The 15,338-nt window shown below is 48.1% G+C and overlaps 1 protein-coding gene across 12 annotated transcripts in view; it reads right to left on the bottom strand.

The window, feature by feature from the left end:
- ABLIM1 (actin binding LIM protein 1) overlaps window positions 1-15,338 on the bottom strand; it is a 187,168-nt gene that overhangs the window by 83,181 nt on the left and 88,649 nt on the right. For all 12 annotated transcript variants that reach the window (XM_014546347.1, XM_014546344.1, XM_014546346.1 and 9 more), the window contains exons 5-6: window positions 2,624-2,750; window positions 925-1,018 (exon numbers count right to left, since the gene is read on the bottom strand). In XM_014546347.1, the coding sequence (XP_014401833.1) occupies window positions 925-1,018; window positions 2,624-2,750 (221 nt within the window). The remainder of the gene's footprint in view (window positions 1-924; window positions 1,019-2,623; window positions 2,751-15,338) is intronic.

Here is a 15,338-nt window from a genome sequence, read left to right as displayed (position 1 = left end):
ACTGACATCCTGTATCTCTGAACCACGCCCTGCTGGGGAGCTTGAGTATGTGGATTCAGGGCCCTGGTGTCTGCCCAAGCGATGTGATGTGACAAGCCGCAGGACCAGTCGGTCGCCTTCCCAGCTGCTCAGCACACATGCTCCACCCTGCTCTGTGGGCCGGCTATGAGGCAATCTTTGCTTTTCCCGTCACAACTGGTCAACACCCACAGGCCTGTGCGAAGTGAGGTGGTTCCACAGACTCCAGGGGAGCGCGGCCAGCCCAGAGGCAGAGGCTGGCGGCCGCTGAGACAGCAGGAAGTGAGCTCAGGTGCGAGTCAGTCACACCTGAACCCACAGGCTTCAGCTCCGCCCGGGCCTCAGGGCTCTGGGCCACACAGGATGTGGACTTCTCAGGGCGGGAAGTCACCTTCCATCCACCCTTCCTTTTCTCAGCTTCAGTTCTGAGCCTCTGCTCCCTGAGTGTGTGCACACTCATATGCACACATGTACTGCAAGAACACGCACGTCATGCATACTCCCAGGTGTACGTGCACGTGACACTCCCACACATGCACATGCAAAAGCACACGCGTATATACACCTATACACGTGTATACACATGAAGACACGTGGCTCTAACACGCTCATCTCCTCTTCTCTGACTTCTAAAAATAGTCTAATACAACCCTCCCTTCCACATAATTCCTAACAGCCCCTTGATCATTCTTTCCTTCTCTTCAAATTCTCCATCGTTCCCATGTCCACATGAACATGTAGAAGAAACTGCCTGTGAAGACAGTCAACACGTTGATCTCTAAGAGACTGGTCATCTACAACCTTCTCTCCGCCACCCGTGAGAAAAAATGGGAAAACAGACTCCCACGCGTGTCCGAGGGCCTCAGAGGGAAACGGCGCTTTGAGGGCAGCCCGCCCGTCACTCACCTCCAAGACTTTGCCTGTGATGAACTGGTGGCAGGCTTCACACTTCACCCCGAAGAGCCCCTGGTAGTCCTTTTCGCAGTACGGAGCGCCGTCCCTGCAAGAGAGAGAGTGCTTAGCGCCCGAGAGGAGGCCCAGGCAGGGGAGGCCCAGAACCACGCTGCTCTGGGGCCTGGGACAGATGGTGGGAGACTGTTTCTCTCCTGCCCAGTGTTCACGTGCCTGGAGCTCAGACACGAGCAGAACCCACGAGACCAAGCGATTCAGAGACAGAACTGTGGTCCTGGGCCACACAGAAACCACGGCCACGTCACCGAGTGCTCCCCAGCACCCGTCGCTCGAGGGTCTGAGGCTCACTAGCCAAGCCCTGGCATCGTTTTCGACCACCGCCAGCCAGATGGGCTTCAGATGTGGTCTCAGCGCTCCCCTCTCTGGAGGCCCTGACCTGTCTCCCCACCCCACTCCTCATGCTCACACACAGAGCCTCGGCCTCCAGGAGGCCCGCGGGGCCCAGGCCTTCTTGTCCAGCCCCCATAACCGCCGTGGCTTCCTCAGTGCGCAGTGAGGATGGCACTGCACGGCCTGTGGCCGAGTTCAAAGGCACCGCTCTGAATGGCCCCGTGGCCCACGGCGCGCAGCCCTCGGTGTGCGTTTAAGAGCGAGCATCTTCCTCTTCTCACTTCAGCTCTGCGTCAGAGGCACCTCTGGGGGGTTCCCACAGGTCAGCCCAGACCTACAGGGTTAGGTTTTTGGAAGGCGGGGCCCAAACTACTTTTTGTTTGTTTTGCTATATTCTTAATTCATTTGGTATTTTTTGAATAGCTGATATACTTGCCCGGTTGGAAGACATTTTTTTAAGCATAGAAAAGGTATATAGGGGAAATTTTCCCCTCATTGCCACTGTCTCCCCCAACCCCAACCCCGTGCCCAGTCTTTCTTTCTTAACTCAGAAGGTAATCATTGTAACTGAACTAGTTTCTCCAGCTGCATAAACATAAAACAAACAGAAACCCTACTTCATCTGCTGTAGCTGTTATCCACACCAGCCTAACACGAACCCGTTCTGAGGAGCTATTGTGGGCATTGGTCCTAATGGGCTTAGTGCCTAGACCAGGGGTGGGCAAACTTTTTGACTCGAGGGCCACAATGGGTTCTTAAACTGGACCGGAGGGCCGGAACAAAAGCATGGATGGAGTGTTTGTGTGAACTAATATAAATTCAAAGTAAACATCATTACATAAAAGGGTACGGTCTTTTTTTTTTTTAGTTTTATTCATTTCAAACGGGCCGGATCCGGCCCGCGGGCCGTAGTTTGCCCACGGCTGGCCTAGACCCTGTGTGGGTTTTGGGGGAAGTCTGGGGCATCTACAAATACATTCAAGAACTGGAAGGAGGACAAAGGTTTGTTAATGCCAAATTAGGGGGTGGGGGGCTAGTGAAGGTAAAATTACTGAATGCTTCATTGGTTATAACATATTAAATCGGCTTCGTTCATTGTTAAATCAGGCAATGCTTAACATCTCATTACATTTATAGGAGGCAAACTATGGCAAATGCAGAGGAATAAAATTCCTTGCACCAGCTTTACAGCCAAAAGTTCCTGTGGATTGTGGGGTGTACATGTCTGTCATTATGTCCTGCAGGTCGGGGTGGGGCCCCCGGAGCAGAAGCGAGAGGGCCCCCCAGGTCCAGCCTCACTTACTTGCTGATGTACTCCCCGGTGAGGACCTTCGAGCAGGACTTGCATTTAAAGCACCCCAAGTGCCACTGCTTTTCCAGCGCCAGCAGCGCCTGCCCGTTCTTGATGTCCCTTCCGCAGCCGGCACAGTCTGGAAGAAAGAGCAGCCGGATGTTACTCCCTGCAGCCAGGTGTGCTAAATGCCCGCACTCGGCCAGCTCTGAACCCGGTGTGCCCATCACACAATAAATATTTGCTTAAGCACCGATTCACTCTGCGCTCGCCCTGCACAGTCTGTCTCACGGGCCCCATCCTCACGCAGCGTGGACGCTCCATGAACCACGGAGGACCCAGGGGATGGATGTCCTCCATCCTGTATTTCCTCGGAGGTTCTTTAAGTCCCCTCTGAGCTCCTGCTGGCCCAGAGACGACTCAATTGCAGGGTCCAGGCTGTGACGGGGAACGCTCTCGTGGGCCTGCAGTCACTGAGGACGCGTGGGAGCCGCAAAGCCCCCAGGCTGCATGCCCCGCTTAGCACCATCACGTGGTTCCCAGAATGCGCTCAGAAGTCTCACTTCTGTAAACAGGACTCTTCTGCCTTGTCAACCTAAACCGGACCCGCCACGCTTTGTCATCATCAATTAAACGGCTCTTAACTCCTCAGCTTTCAATTCTCCCGGGCAGGCTCCGTGAAGCAGATCACAGAGAGAGTTCCTTCATGGTGAAGAGCATAGGCCCCGCAATGAGCCGGTTCTGCGCCCAGCTCAGTGCCTTGTTGGCTAGTTCCGTGATCTGGGCTGGTTCTCCCGCTTTCTTTTCTTTTTTTTTTAAAATATATTTTTATTGATTTCAGAGAGGAAGGGAGAGGGAGAGAGAGATAGAAAAATCAATGATGAGAGAGAATCATTGATCAGCTGTCTCCTGCATGCCGCCCACTGGGGATCGAACCTGCACCTGGGCATCTGCCCTGACGGAGAATCGAACCGTGACCTCCTGGTTCATAGGTTGACACTTAACCACTGAGCCACACCGGCCGGGCTTTGCCGCTTTCTAAGCCTGGGTTTGCTCCGGCAGAAGCCGGGATGTGGTTAGCGCTTTGCTCCAGCCTTCGAGGAGGATGTGTCCCGTGATGGACTCAGCACAGGGTTGGCATGCAGGAAGCGGCTCTCTAAACATTTGCTATTAGTGTCATTTCCACGATTATCCTGGTTATTAAATCATTTTCAGAGAAGCTGAGTCTTTAAAAGAACCCAGAAGAATGTAAATTGGTGTATCCTTTTTAGAAGCAACTTAAAGATCTCCAGACATTTAACACCAATGTACCCAAGGAAGTGACAGAAAGCGCTGTGGGCAGGCTGGCCGAGATGTCCCCATGAGAGTAGGAACAGCACCGCGGAATAAAGCCATGTCCAGGCAAGGCCACAGGTGCACAGACGGCTAAACACCCCCTCTCCTGACACATCGCGACGGCTGCTCATTTACTAAGGACACTCCTAACCACTCCACTTCTCTCCTCCCAGAAAAAGAAGACACCCAGTCACTGCCCTGCTCCTGCTTCTTGACAACACACCCCCAGAGCTGCTCCCGCTCCCCGAATCCTCCCTAAGTTACCCAGCACAAGCCCAAATCCTAGAAAAGGCTCCAAACCCGCCCCCGGGTGTTGTCTCCCTGGCTGTAGTTTAAGTAAACCTGCTTCCCTCCCTTCCTTCCTTCCTCCCTCCCTCCCCCCCCCCCTTCCTTTTTTTTTTTTTTTGACTACAGATGTGTAGAATTTCTAATGATCTCTGGTCAGTAGGTAATAATGTGCCTTTAAACTCAGCAATTTCATGTCTAAGATTTCATTCTACAAATAAATTTGCAAAAGTGTATGTGTGTGTTCCCTGAAGAATACATAGGCATTCCCCAAAGCATTTTTGTAAGAACAAAACTGAAAATAGCCTAAATGGACATTAATGAGGGACCAGGAAATTAATTATAATATAGTCAATAATGGAATACTGTGTGCTGTTAAAAAGAATGAGGTAGATTTGTTGTGGGCATGGAAAGATATCCAAAATTGAATAAGTAAACAAATCAAGCTGAAGAACAGTATGCATAGCATGAGCTCATTAATAGAAAAATAGTAAAAAAAAAAAAAGTATGCGTATATTTGCACACATGCTTGTATATGAACAGAACAATTCTTTAAAAGCACATAAGAAATCATAAAAGTCCTCAGTGATGGAGGACTTTACTTTTAATGCCACAACCTCTATGTTGTTTAATTTTTTTGCCATGAGAATGTAAAAAAAAAAAAAGACTAAATATTTATAAAGTTAAAAACATATCTGCTATATGTTTAAATATTTCAGATTAGAATCTCTTTACATATAGCTTATTGTAAGCTGCGTGTGTATCATATGGTCACAAAGCATTACATATTTTTTTAAAAGCTGGGATTTATTATTATCCCAGCATCTCACCAAAAGTCGTATAAAGGAGATCTCACATCTAGTAGTTTATTATAAAGATAAAACAGAAGACTATAATATGTATTCATAAATACCGTTTTTAAAGGTTAGGAACACAGTATGTACCTAAGATGAATTGGTGGTTTTTAATGCAAGCTGAACTCAAATGTTCCATTATTCTAATTAGATCATTCCCACTAGGTGGCAGTAAAGATTTAAAATAATAAGGAAGACTCTGGTTGGTTACATTTTTTTAAGTAGAAAATAAACTTTAGAGATGGCTTTTCAATTCTACAGCTGAAGACAGTTGGGTTGAGAGTTTGCACAGCTGTTCGAGGTCTCCCCCTGCACAGAGCTGAGGTCTAGGGAGATGGAAGATGCGGATGGTGAGAACATGGGCTCTGGAGTTAGGGAGATTTGGACACTAACCCGGGTAAACTACTCTCTCTGAACTCTCACTGCTTCACCTGGGAAATGCTGACCTACTTCCTCAATTGCTAAGAGGGGAGAGACCCTGCATGGTAAAGTGCTTTGCATAACACTCAGAACTCTTGGCACAGGTTGGGCATTCAATGTGGTTCCCCTTTTCATCATAGGGGCAGAACTGGGACTAAAAGCCAGGTTTCTCAACTCTAAGTCTTACTGTCCTTACAAGCACACTAACATCCAGATGCCCCAGAGCTCTGAGCCCATCTGAGAGCAACAACAACCTCTCTGGTCATTCTGCACCGAGGGCTGTCGGTGAACCAGGCACCATGTATACTTCACAGTCACTTAGTCCCAGTGCCTGGCAGTCTGGAAGCTTCCGGCTCACAGGTGGTATGCTGTGCTTCTCAGATCCTCCCGCCCTGCCGTGTCCCACGGAGGGCAGACGTCCTGCGGCTGATTTTCATAATGGTTTACAGAGAAGTAGTCACCGAATGCTGAATGCCTAGAGCCAGGCAGCTGGGAAGGCTGGGCTGGAAGAAGAGGCTGCGATGAGCCTCTGCACCCCAAACCTTAAGACATAAATCAAGCAAGTCAGCCAAGACCACCTCCTAAGAAGGAGAATACTGGCCACTCCGCTGATGCAAAGGATTGTGGTGCATTCCTCTCTGGACAAAACCAACCATCTTCTCCGCTTAAGCCTGATGTCATGGGGGCGGGGGGAATGGGAGGAGATGCAGGGACAAGGAGATTCGTGCTGGATTGTTCACCCCTCCACGCTCGTTCCAACGAGGCTCCTTTATAAGAACAACACGTCCTGCTCTCGATCCGCATGCTTTTCAGCTGTTGAGAAAATTGTTTCCACATCCCCGAAGCAGCTGCTGATAAATATAGAAAGCGGGCGATTGGCGCGGGAATTCGGCCCAAGTCAGGAATAGGTGAGTACGGGGCAGCGTCAAGGAAACCAAACCCTCTAGCCACTCGCCAGTATCCTATCAAGGACGAATCATCACCAGATGTGAGGAAAGAAAAACCCAACCGCAGCCTTGAACACATCGTCGCTGCCAGCCTTTCATTCTCGACACCAGGAGCCAAGAGCAAAGCAGGGACTCGGCTGCTCACGGCCAAGTTAAACCGGCAGCCAAGGCCGCACCTGGGTCCACGTTCCTGTCATTTCGTACATAGGGATCCTGCCAGTCTCCTGGCTCCTTTAACGTATCTTTTGTTTGTTTGTTTGTTTGTTTTGTTTTGTTTGTACATAGGCCATGGACACCTGGGCTGCAAAAGTATTTAAATTGAAGGACATGACAAGTGGCCTCAGGAAGGAAGCTGTCAGCTGGGCGGCACTTAAGCCCGAATACCTCTGTTCTGTCCACCCTCCTAGACTTTCCCCTTGGGGCAGAGTGAGGGCCAGAGGAATGTCTTATTTGATGAAGCTGCCCTGTGTGGAGAAGGAGGACACGGAGCTCTAGAAAAGGGGACAGTGTGGCTACCAAATTCCCATTCATCCCCCCCCCCTCCCCCCGCCCAGGCCCTTGTGCTCCGTCACCCCTAGTTCCGAAATGAAGGTGGAAACCGCCGTTCGGAGGAAAAGTCTCCTCCCATATCTGGATCAAAGCTACCAGAATACGGAAGGAGACTTTTCCTAGTGTCTGGGAATTTGGGGCTACAAACTTAGAGCTGGAGGTGGTGATACACAGTCCATCTGCCAAGGAAGGGTGCTAGGCATGTCCCTGCCAGAAGGACCAGGATAGCAGAATCCACCTGAGGCTCTCCACCCCTATTACCTCTGCAGCCAGACATTCAAAAAGGAATAGAGGAGAGTCCGCAGGGAGCCGTCCACACTGCAGGAGTGAGGTGGGGTCCCCTCCCCGCTGCTGTTAAGGGATCAGAGGACACTGAGAGAAGAGGAGACGGGCCTCCCGCCTCCTACCAAGATGTCTACTAAGGGGGACGCTCAGGCCCCAGGGTTGTGATGGGATCCCAGAGGAGCTTGGTGTTAAGTTCTTGGGATGGGTAGACTGGGGTGTCCTGGAGTTGGAAGCCTTCAGGAACAGCAAGTCTGGAGCCTGTGGAATCTGGGCAATCTGAAAGGCAGGAAGCCTGCTGGAGCGCCCCCTGCTGGCAGGCCACGGAGAAGACAGAGTGGCAGTGGTGTGGGTGTCCACTGTCTGGCTCACTGGGGATGCCTGTGCGTCCTGTGGCTGGTACCCACCCCGAGCATCCTGAACACACACCCGAGAAAGCTGCCTGGCAGGGCTGGGGACCTCATTAGGAAGTGGCAACGAGGAGACCGGGAGGGAGCAGGGCCTGAGCTGGGGAGCAGGGCCTGAGCTGGGGAGCAGGGCCTGAGCTGGGAAGCGGGGAGGGGATTTGCTATAACAAGGGAGTCAGAAACTGCTTGCTGTTGCCAAGGAATCCAAAACCCACCCCCTGAAAGATGTCTCCAGAGAGTGTCAGCTAAAGAGCCTACTGACACCAGCTTTACAACACCGTTTCCCTTCTCGCTGAAACCCCTCCCCCTGCTTATGGACCCTGTGGCACAGGAAGGGGTAAAAGGAGAGGCTGTGCCCCACCACCCCCTCACTGCAGGTCTCCAGTTTGGGTTAGTCCTGAGCTGGGGTCAGGGTTCAGCTCGAACCGGATATGAGAATCAAGTTTTTAACCAGGTTGGACTTTTAGGAGCTAAAAATAACCAGAAAGCTACAGGAATCCACCTAAGATATTATTAAGGGTAGGAAAGGGAGCTCTGAGAGAGGATAATACTGTAGCAACAGGAAGAAATGAGATTCTTCCTTGTTTTGACCCATTCTATACACTAATTGTGCACCAATCCTACACACTAACTGTGAGTAAAGACTTTGGAGGCAGAGACCCGGAGTCAAATTCCAGCTCTGACATTGAACTAAGGGACCATGGGCACGCGAGGCAGCCACTGGGCCTCAGTTTCTTCATCCGTAAAATGGGCTGGAGAGACGATGTGTAATCACTGAGCAGAGTGCCAGGCACACGGTAAACACTCAGTGCCTATGGCTCTCATGGGTGTAATAATCCCATAAATCTGACATTTCCTCTTCCCCTTCACAAAGAACTACAGCCCGCTGCCAGCCTCTGGGAAAGGCATTTTGGTTTCTCTGGTTCCACAATCACCGTCAGCATCATATGAACACTATCATTGTTGTTGTTACTCAGCTTTTAACTTGTGAGCGGTCTTGCACTTCCGTGATCTCCGTCCACTTAGGGCTCCCGCTCAACTGAAAAGGCCGGATTACTTGCCTCTTACAGATCACAGGACACTTGAGAGCCAGAGGGACCCTGAAGACCATCTGATGTAAGTGCTTCCTTTTATACTCTGGAACTAAGGCCCCGGGTGGACGCGGGCTTTGCACAGGCCACGGGTAAGCAGTGTCCCGTTATCCGCACAGAGGGCAGCCCCTGTCCTCAGGTCACGTGAACCCAGGCCACTGCAGCTCGCCAGGCTGCTCTGGGTTAAACCTCCAATCACAGGTTCACCTCCCTGGTCAGTGCCTCTTCCACTGCCGATGGGCAAAAACGGCCGCGATGGAACCTGAACATGAGGTTCCTTTGAGGGTAAAGACTATCTAAGCAGAGAATCATTGTGAAAATGGTGGAAATCATAAAAGGAACCAGAGAGGGACGTTTCTCTTTTAATTGATGCTGGCTGAGATACAGAGATCTTAAAAATGTCCACAGGGATTGTGAGCCAGTGTAGAGTGTTTCCTGTAAAATTTAAAAGATTAAGAATAAAACATATAATCAAGTTTCAGTATTGAAATAGTTGCCCATGTAAGTTCCAGAAAATGCAAGCTCTCCCCGAAATCCTCTTTTTATAAATAAAAAGTCTATTTGTCACCAACAAAGATGAGCACCTAAGTTCATAGCCATACACGTGAACGAAAAATAAATAGAAACGAAATCACTTCAGAGTTAGGCTGGTATTAATAGAAAGTGGAATAAGGCTTTGGAGACCCTATAAAAGATTCAAGTGCTGTCCTTTTAATAGACTGTTAACTAGAGGCACTTTATGCCTGGCCAGGACTCATTCCAGAGAGCTTTAAGGAAAGCAGAAAACGAATGTAAATTCCACGGCTTGGCTAACTTGAGGTCCTGAATTTAATGACATCTTATCTTGTCATTCAACTGTTCCTCCAGGGCATGGATTTCTCATTATCTTGTGTGATAAAATGGTGACGCTAGAAGGCTAGAGAAAGCTGCTCTGTCCAAAAGCCAGAGAAAGAAGGGACCCAGAGAAGCAGGACCTGGACGTGGGTCAGACTCTGTTAGGTTGACAAGCTGCCTTCAACACAGCCTTCAACACATGTCAGATTAGCCTCTGACACGGATTCCGTCATGGCAAGCACTGTTTGGGGCACATAGTGGCTGCCCACTTTCCACAGGACAGATCTTCCTAGTTGGCTGGGTTTCCATTGCTCCCTGGGGTCTAGATGTCTGTTGCCACCTGTCCTCACACCTGAACTGACTGCGTGCACCTATGTTACCAGCCTGGCCTTTGTTGTAGGCCCTTCAGTTTGCAACCCATGGATTAAAAAAAATCCTTGTTATGTTTTATAAGAGTTGGCTTAGAGTTTTAAGATCTTTAAGGTATAAAGGATCTGGGTATTTAAAAACCTTTCCTTGACCAAAAAGACCACATCAGTTAGTAGTGATAAGAACATCGATCTAACAAGGGGATGTTGTTGAAGGTTGTTTTCTTTCATCTTCATCTGGGCCCTTCAATATTGTCAGGTCCCAAACCAAACATGTATGAGCTGACAAATATGGACTGGCCACAGTCCATTTTTTAAAGTTTTAAATTTATATATATTTAGAGAGAGGAAGGGAGAGGAGTGATAGAGATAGAAATATCATTGATCAGCACCTCCTGCACTTCCCCCTATTGGGGATTGAGCCTGCAACCTGGGCATGTGCCCTGACCAGGAATGGAACTGGTGACCTCTTGGTTCCTGTATCGGTGCTCAACCACTGAGCCACACTGGCCTGGCAAGGCCACAGTCTATTTGGAAAAAAAACTGTAAACCACGTCACTGAAATAAGTCCACAGATTTCTTTTTCTTTTCGTTTCTTTTTTTTTTTTTTTGCATGTCATGGCCAATACCCAGGTATGAGGTCACCATAAGAAAGGATAGAAAAAAAAAAGAAAAGAAAAAGAAAAGATAGGTAGAGGGCAAAAGGAATGTGAAACTGCTAATGTGTTAGGCTAAGCACTTTTCAAGAGTGAGCTTTTAAAAGTCCTTTTTTTAACTTCTGAAATTCTATGCTGCTATTAGCCAAAAAAGCAATATGACGTCACAAGACATATTTTGAGAAGGGGGTAGAGGGGGTTAGAATGTTCACGTAGATGCAATGTATTTGCCACTCTATGGCAAAGGGGTCTCAATGCTATAAATAATGTATATCTCACATTCCCTGAAAATGGCCAGAATTATTGTAAATGGTTTATGTGCTGCGGAGTCTGTAACCTTGAACTAGATTTTCCACATCACCCTGGCCCCGCTGAGGTCAGTTGCTTGCTTTGCTGTCCTGATGGTCACGCTGGAAACATTGTAGGCCAGAGCAGCCTCTGACCTGCTATTTTAAGGAAGGTTCTTCTTGTCTTCGGAAGACAAATACTGCACAACAAACAAGTTTTCATGGGCCACAGCAGCAACAGATGATCAGCCCTCCCCAGGACAGATGAAGGCGGGCCCGGCAGTAGCCATTGCCCAAGTCCTCTCTAATTCCATATGTGACCAAAAAAAATCCTATCTTTCCTTTTTAAAAAAAAATTTAAAAATATTTTATTAATTTCAGAGAGGAAGAGAGAGGGAGAGAGAGCGCGAAACACCAATGATCAGAGAGAATCATTGATTGGCCGGCTCCTGCACTCAAGCCTGCAACCTGGGCATGTGCCCTAGACCAGAATTGAACTTAGGACCCTTCAGTCCACAGGCTGATGCTCTATCCACTGAGCCAAACCGGGTAGGACTTTTTCCTCCTTTTAAAGAGTATATATACTTGTAGAATTTCAGTTAAGTGGACATCCTGTATACTTACAGAATTTCAGTTCTTTGCTCATCATTTTATAAATATAGGCCATCTACACATTTGAGATTTCCAATTCTGATCCTTAAACCAGTACTCTCAGAATTCTGTTAGGAGTACTAGGGATTCTCAAGGTCAAGACGCTTTCTTCTTTAACCAGATTGGTGTGTTTTTCTTCCATATTCTTGACTAGGATCTGAGTGGGAGATGAAAAGGAGCCAGACTATTTGCCTTTCCTCTCTTCATAATTGATTATGAAGTTATTAAGCAGGAATCCCATGGCTAATGCTGCTAGGCATGGGGGTGAGCATCAAAGCAATAGCCTTGGTACCAACCCAAAGGCATTAGAATTGAGAGCCTGAGAAGCCCGTCTAATTAGCTGTGGAGGATGGCTTTGGCCCACAAACATGCCTCAGCACTCAGGGCTGAACTCTGCAACTGATTCCCACGGGCCGATGGGGGCCTGCTTGGAGCAGGGTGAGCAGTAGGGGTGCCTGATATACAGTAAGAATGCCACCTATTGAGAGTATACATTTATGGAGCAGAACATATATTTTAAAAAGGATGCTGAAAACTTCAATATCTGCTGAAAGACAGTATCTACTGCCTTGCAAAAGAATCTCTTAAACAGCCTCTCTTCCATTTCCCTGAACAACAAATAAAAAGAGTAACATGCCTATATTTCCTCAGGATGCAATGGAGAATCTTTGATGGGAAATAAAAAATATTGGCATAAAACATTAATACTATTTTGTCATCTGCTCTAATTTTCAGGTTTAAAATCCTATCAAAGGAACTCTGTGTGAGTGAGTGTATGTATGGGTTCACCCACATGTTTTCAGAACTAAAAGAAGAGTCTAACGTATGGAATAAACATTATCTTAGTAAGTACACTCACAACTTCAAAATTCCTTTTTTCTTAAATATATTTTTTATTGATTTCAGAGAGGAAGAGAGAGGGAGAGAGAGATAGAAACATCAATGATGAGAGAGAATCATTGATCGACTGCCTCCTGCACGCCCCACACTGGCGATCAAGCCCACAACCCGGGCATGTGCCCTGACTGGGAATCAAACCGTGACCTCCTGGTTCATAGGTCGACACTCAACCACTGAGCCACACCAGGTCAACTAACAATTTCAAAAGCACAGCTGGAGGGCAGGCCCAGAGCATCACTGCTTTTTGGGCCCGTCCCCTGCACTGTCGTCTGTTTTGTCCATTGTGGCTGCTCAGCATCATTTCTGATGATGCAAACATCACGGGGATTGTCCCGAGATTAAAAGTAGGATTCTCTTTTGACTACAGATGCCACCAGGACAGCAAGAGGAAGGTGGGAAGCGATGAAAACAGAGCCAAGCATCACCCAATCGTGGGATGCTCTCAGAAAAGGCCCTGGTCTAATGCAGCCTCACAGATAGTGATCTCCAGCCGGCACGGGTGAAAAGTTCCAGCCGAACCTCAGTGGGCAGGGCCTTCTTGCCACGGGGCCAATGACCACTCACGCAGCACAGGGCTGGACCAGTGCTTCTCTGTGGGCTTGAGCAGCTCTCCTTTCTGCTCACCATGTGTAATCCAGACGTGCCTTGCAAACACTGTTTGATACTCCAGCTACCCCTCAAAAGGGCAACTGTAATACATACTTCTGCAGGAAGACAGAACTAATGTGTCCTAAGCTCAGAGCCTGAGTCCTGAGCACTTCTGATCCGTTTCTGGACAGGGCTGGGAACATCTTGGGTCAGACTTCCACCAAGTGGTCCTCTACTCAGTTTATGGCCTGGTGGCAAAGGGGTATAAAGAAAAGGAAGAATGGGAGAACGAGCAAACACGGAAGGAAGAAGGACGGGTGCCCCCGATGAAGGCTGCCACCTGCAATCACCTGGGGCATTGAGTGGTGCCCATGCCATGACCCTCCACACTGCGAACCCTGGTGGACACAAGCCTGACAGCTCACAGGGAGTTCAGAAAATTGGCAGCCACTGCTTTCAAGATTCGGGATAGTCCTTAGCAAACCCTTCTTGAAGCTGTACCAAGACCCCGACACAGAGACCCAAACAAACCCTTGTACAAGCATGTTCACTGAAGCACGATTCACAACAGCCAAATGGGGGAAATGAACTAAATGCCCATGAACAGACGAGTGGATAAAGAAATTGTGGTCTATCCACACAATGGAATATTGTTCAGCCGTAAAAAGGAATGGAGTACTGATAAGCATCACAGCCTGGATGAACCCTGGAGACATTATGATACGCGGAAGATGCCAGAAAGAAAAAGCCACCTATGCACAATTACATTCACGACATATCAAGAATAGGTGATACAGAGAGACAGAAAGCAGGCTGGTAGCTGCCCAGGTAGAGGGGGGGTGGGGGGGGGGGGGGGCGGGTAAGTGCTTGGTGGGTATGGGGCCTTATTTTGGGGGAATGAAAATGTTTTAGAACTAGACAGAGATGGTGGTTGTATAACACTGTGAATGTACTAAAATGTTCACTTTAAAGCGGTTAACTTTGTTATGTGAACTTTACCTCAATTAAAACAAATTGAGGAGAGAGGTGGAGGAGGGTATAGGGGAAATAAGTGGTGATGGACGGAGACTTGATTTGGGTGGTGAACACACAATACAGTGTACAGATGATGTGTTGTGGAATTGTGCACCTAAAACCTGTATATTGTTAACCAGTGTCACCCTAATAAATTCAATAAAAAGGAAAAAAATCGTAACTGTAAGAAGGTTTGTCTTGCACTGATTTCCCTAATTTACTTGTAACTTTAACCGGGTGAAGAGTTTCATAATTAATCTTTAACTGGCTATGGTCACCCAGTGCGCACGGGCTCTTGCCAAAGAGGAAATCATGCTTGAATCCTACGTCAGTTTCTCAGATTCAGCAGCCATTAGCAAACATCAGCTCATTCGCTCTATTCCAAAGACGGGAGGAAGAAAATAAGGGTAGAATGTCAGTTTCGGTACTTTCACCATGTGACCAGCCACTTAATACATATTTGGCTGAAGGTCATAGCAAGGGCAAACAGCCATGAAACTCCAGTCTGTAATGAATGAGTCTTTTATTTTATTTTATAACATTGTTATTTTTTAAGTACTACTTTGTTTTGGTTTTAAATAGGTCATATATACACACGGTTAAAAAATTTTTTTTTTGTACAGTAAAAATAATTTCCTTTCCTTCCTATCTCCTAGTGACTCCCTTCCTCCCTGCTGGAGACAAGTACTAATAGAAATTTCTCAGTATCTTCCTGGGACAATCTATGCAGCGGTTCTCAACCTGTGGGTCACGACCCCTGAAAATACATCCTGCATATCAGATATTTACATTACGATTCATAACAGTAGCAAAATTACAGTTATGAAGTAGCAATGAAAATAATTTTATGGTTGGGGGTCACTACAACATGAGGAACTGTATTAAAGGGTCGCGGCATTAGGAAGGTTGAGAACCACTGAATAAAGGAATATACAACTACTAGAGGCCTGGTGCACAAATGCGTGCCTGGGTGGGGTCCCTCGACCTGGCTGGCGATTGGGCTGATCGGGGCCATCTCCACCAGTCCTGATCAGTCCAGATCAGGGCCAACTGGGGCCGATCAGGGCTGGCTGGGCCAGGGGGAGGGACCATGGGAGGTTGGCTGGCCAGCTGGGGGGAGGGACCACGGGAAGTTGGCCGGCTTTGGGAGGTTGGCTGTGGGAGCGCACTGACCACCAGGGGGCAGCTCCTGAGTTGAGCGTCTGCCCCCTGGTGGGCAGTTTACGTCATAACGACTGGTCGACCGGTTGTTAGTCGAC

The sequence above is a fragment of the Myotis brandtii genome, unplaced genomic scaffold, assembly GCF_000412655.1.
Source record: "Myotis brandtii unplaced genomic scaffold, ASM41265v1 scaffold441, whole genome shotgun sequence".
NCBI lineage: Eukaryota > Metazoa > Chordata > Mammalia > Chiroptera > Vespertilionidae > Myotis > Myotis brandtii.
The sequence above is the reverse complement of the archived record's forward strand: the minus strand, read 5'-3'. Positions and strand labels throughout refer to the sequence as shown.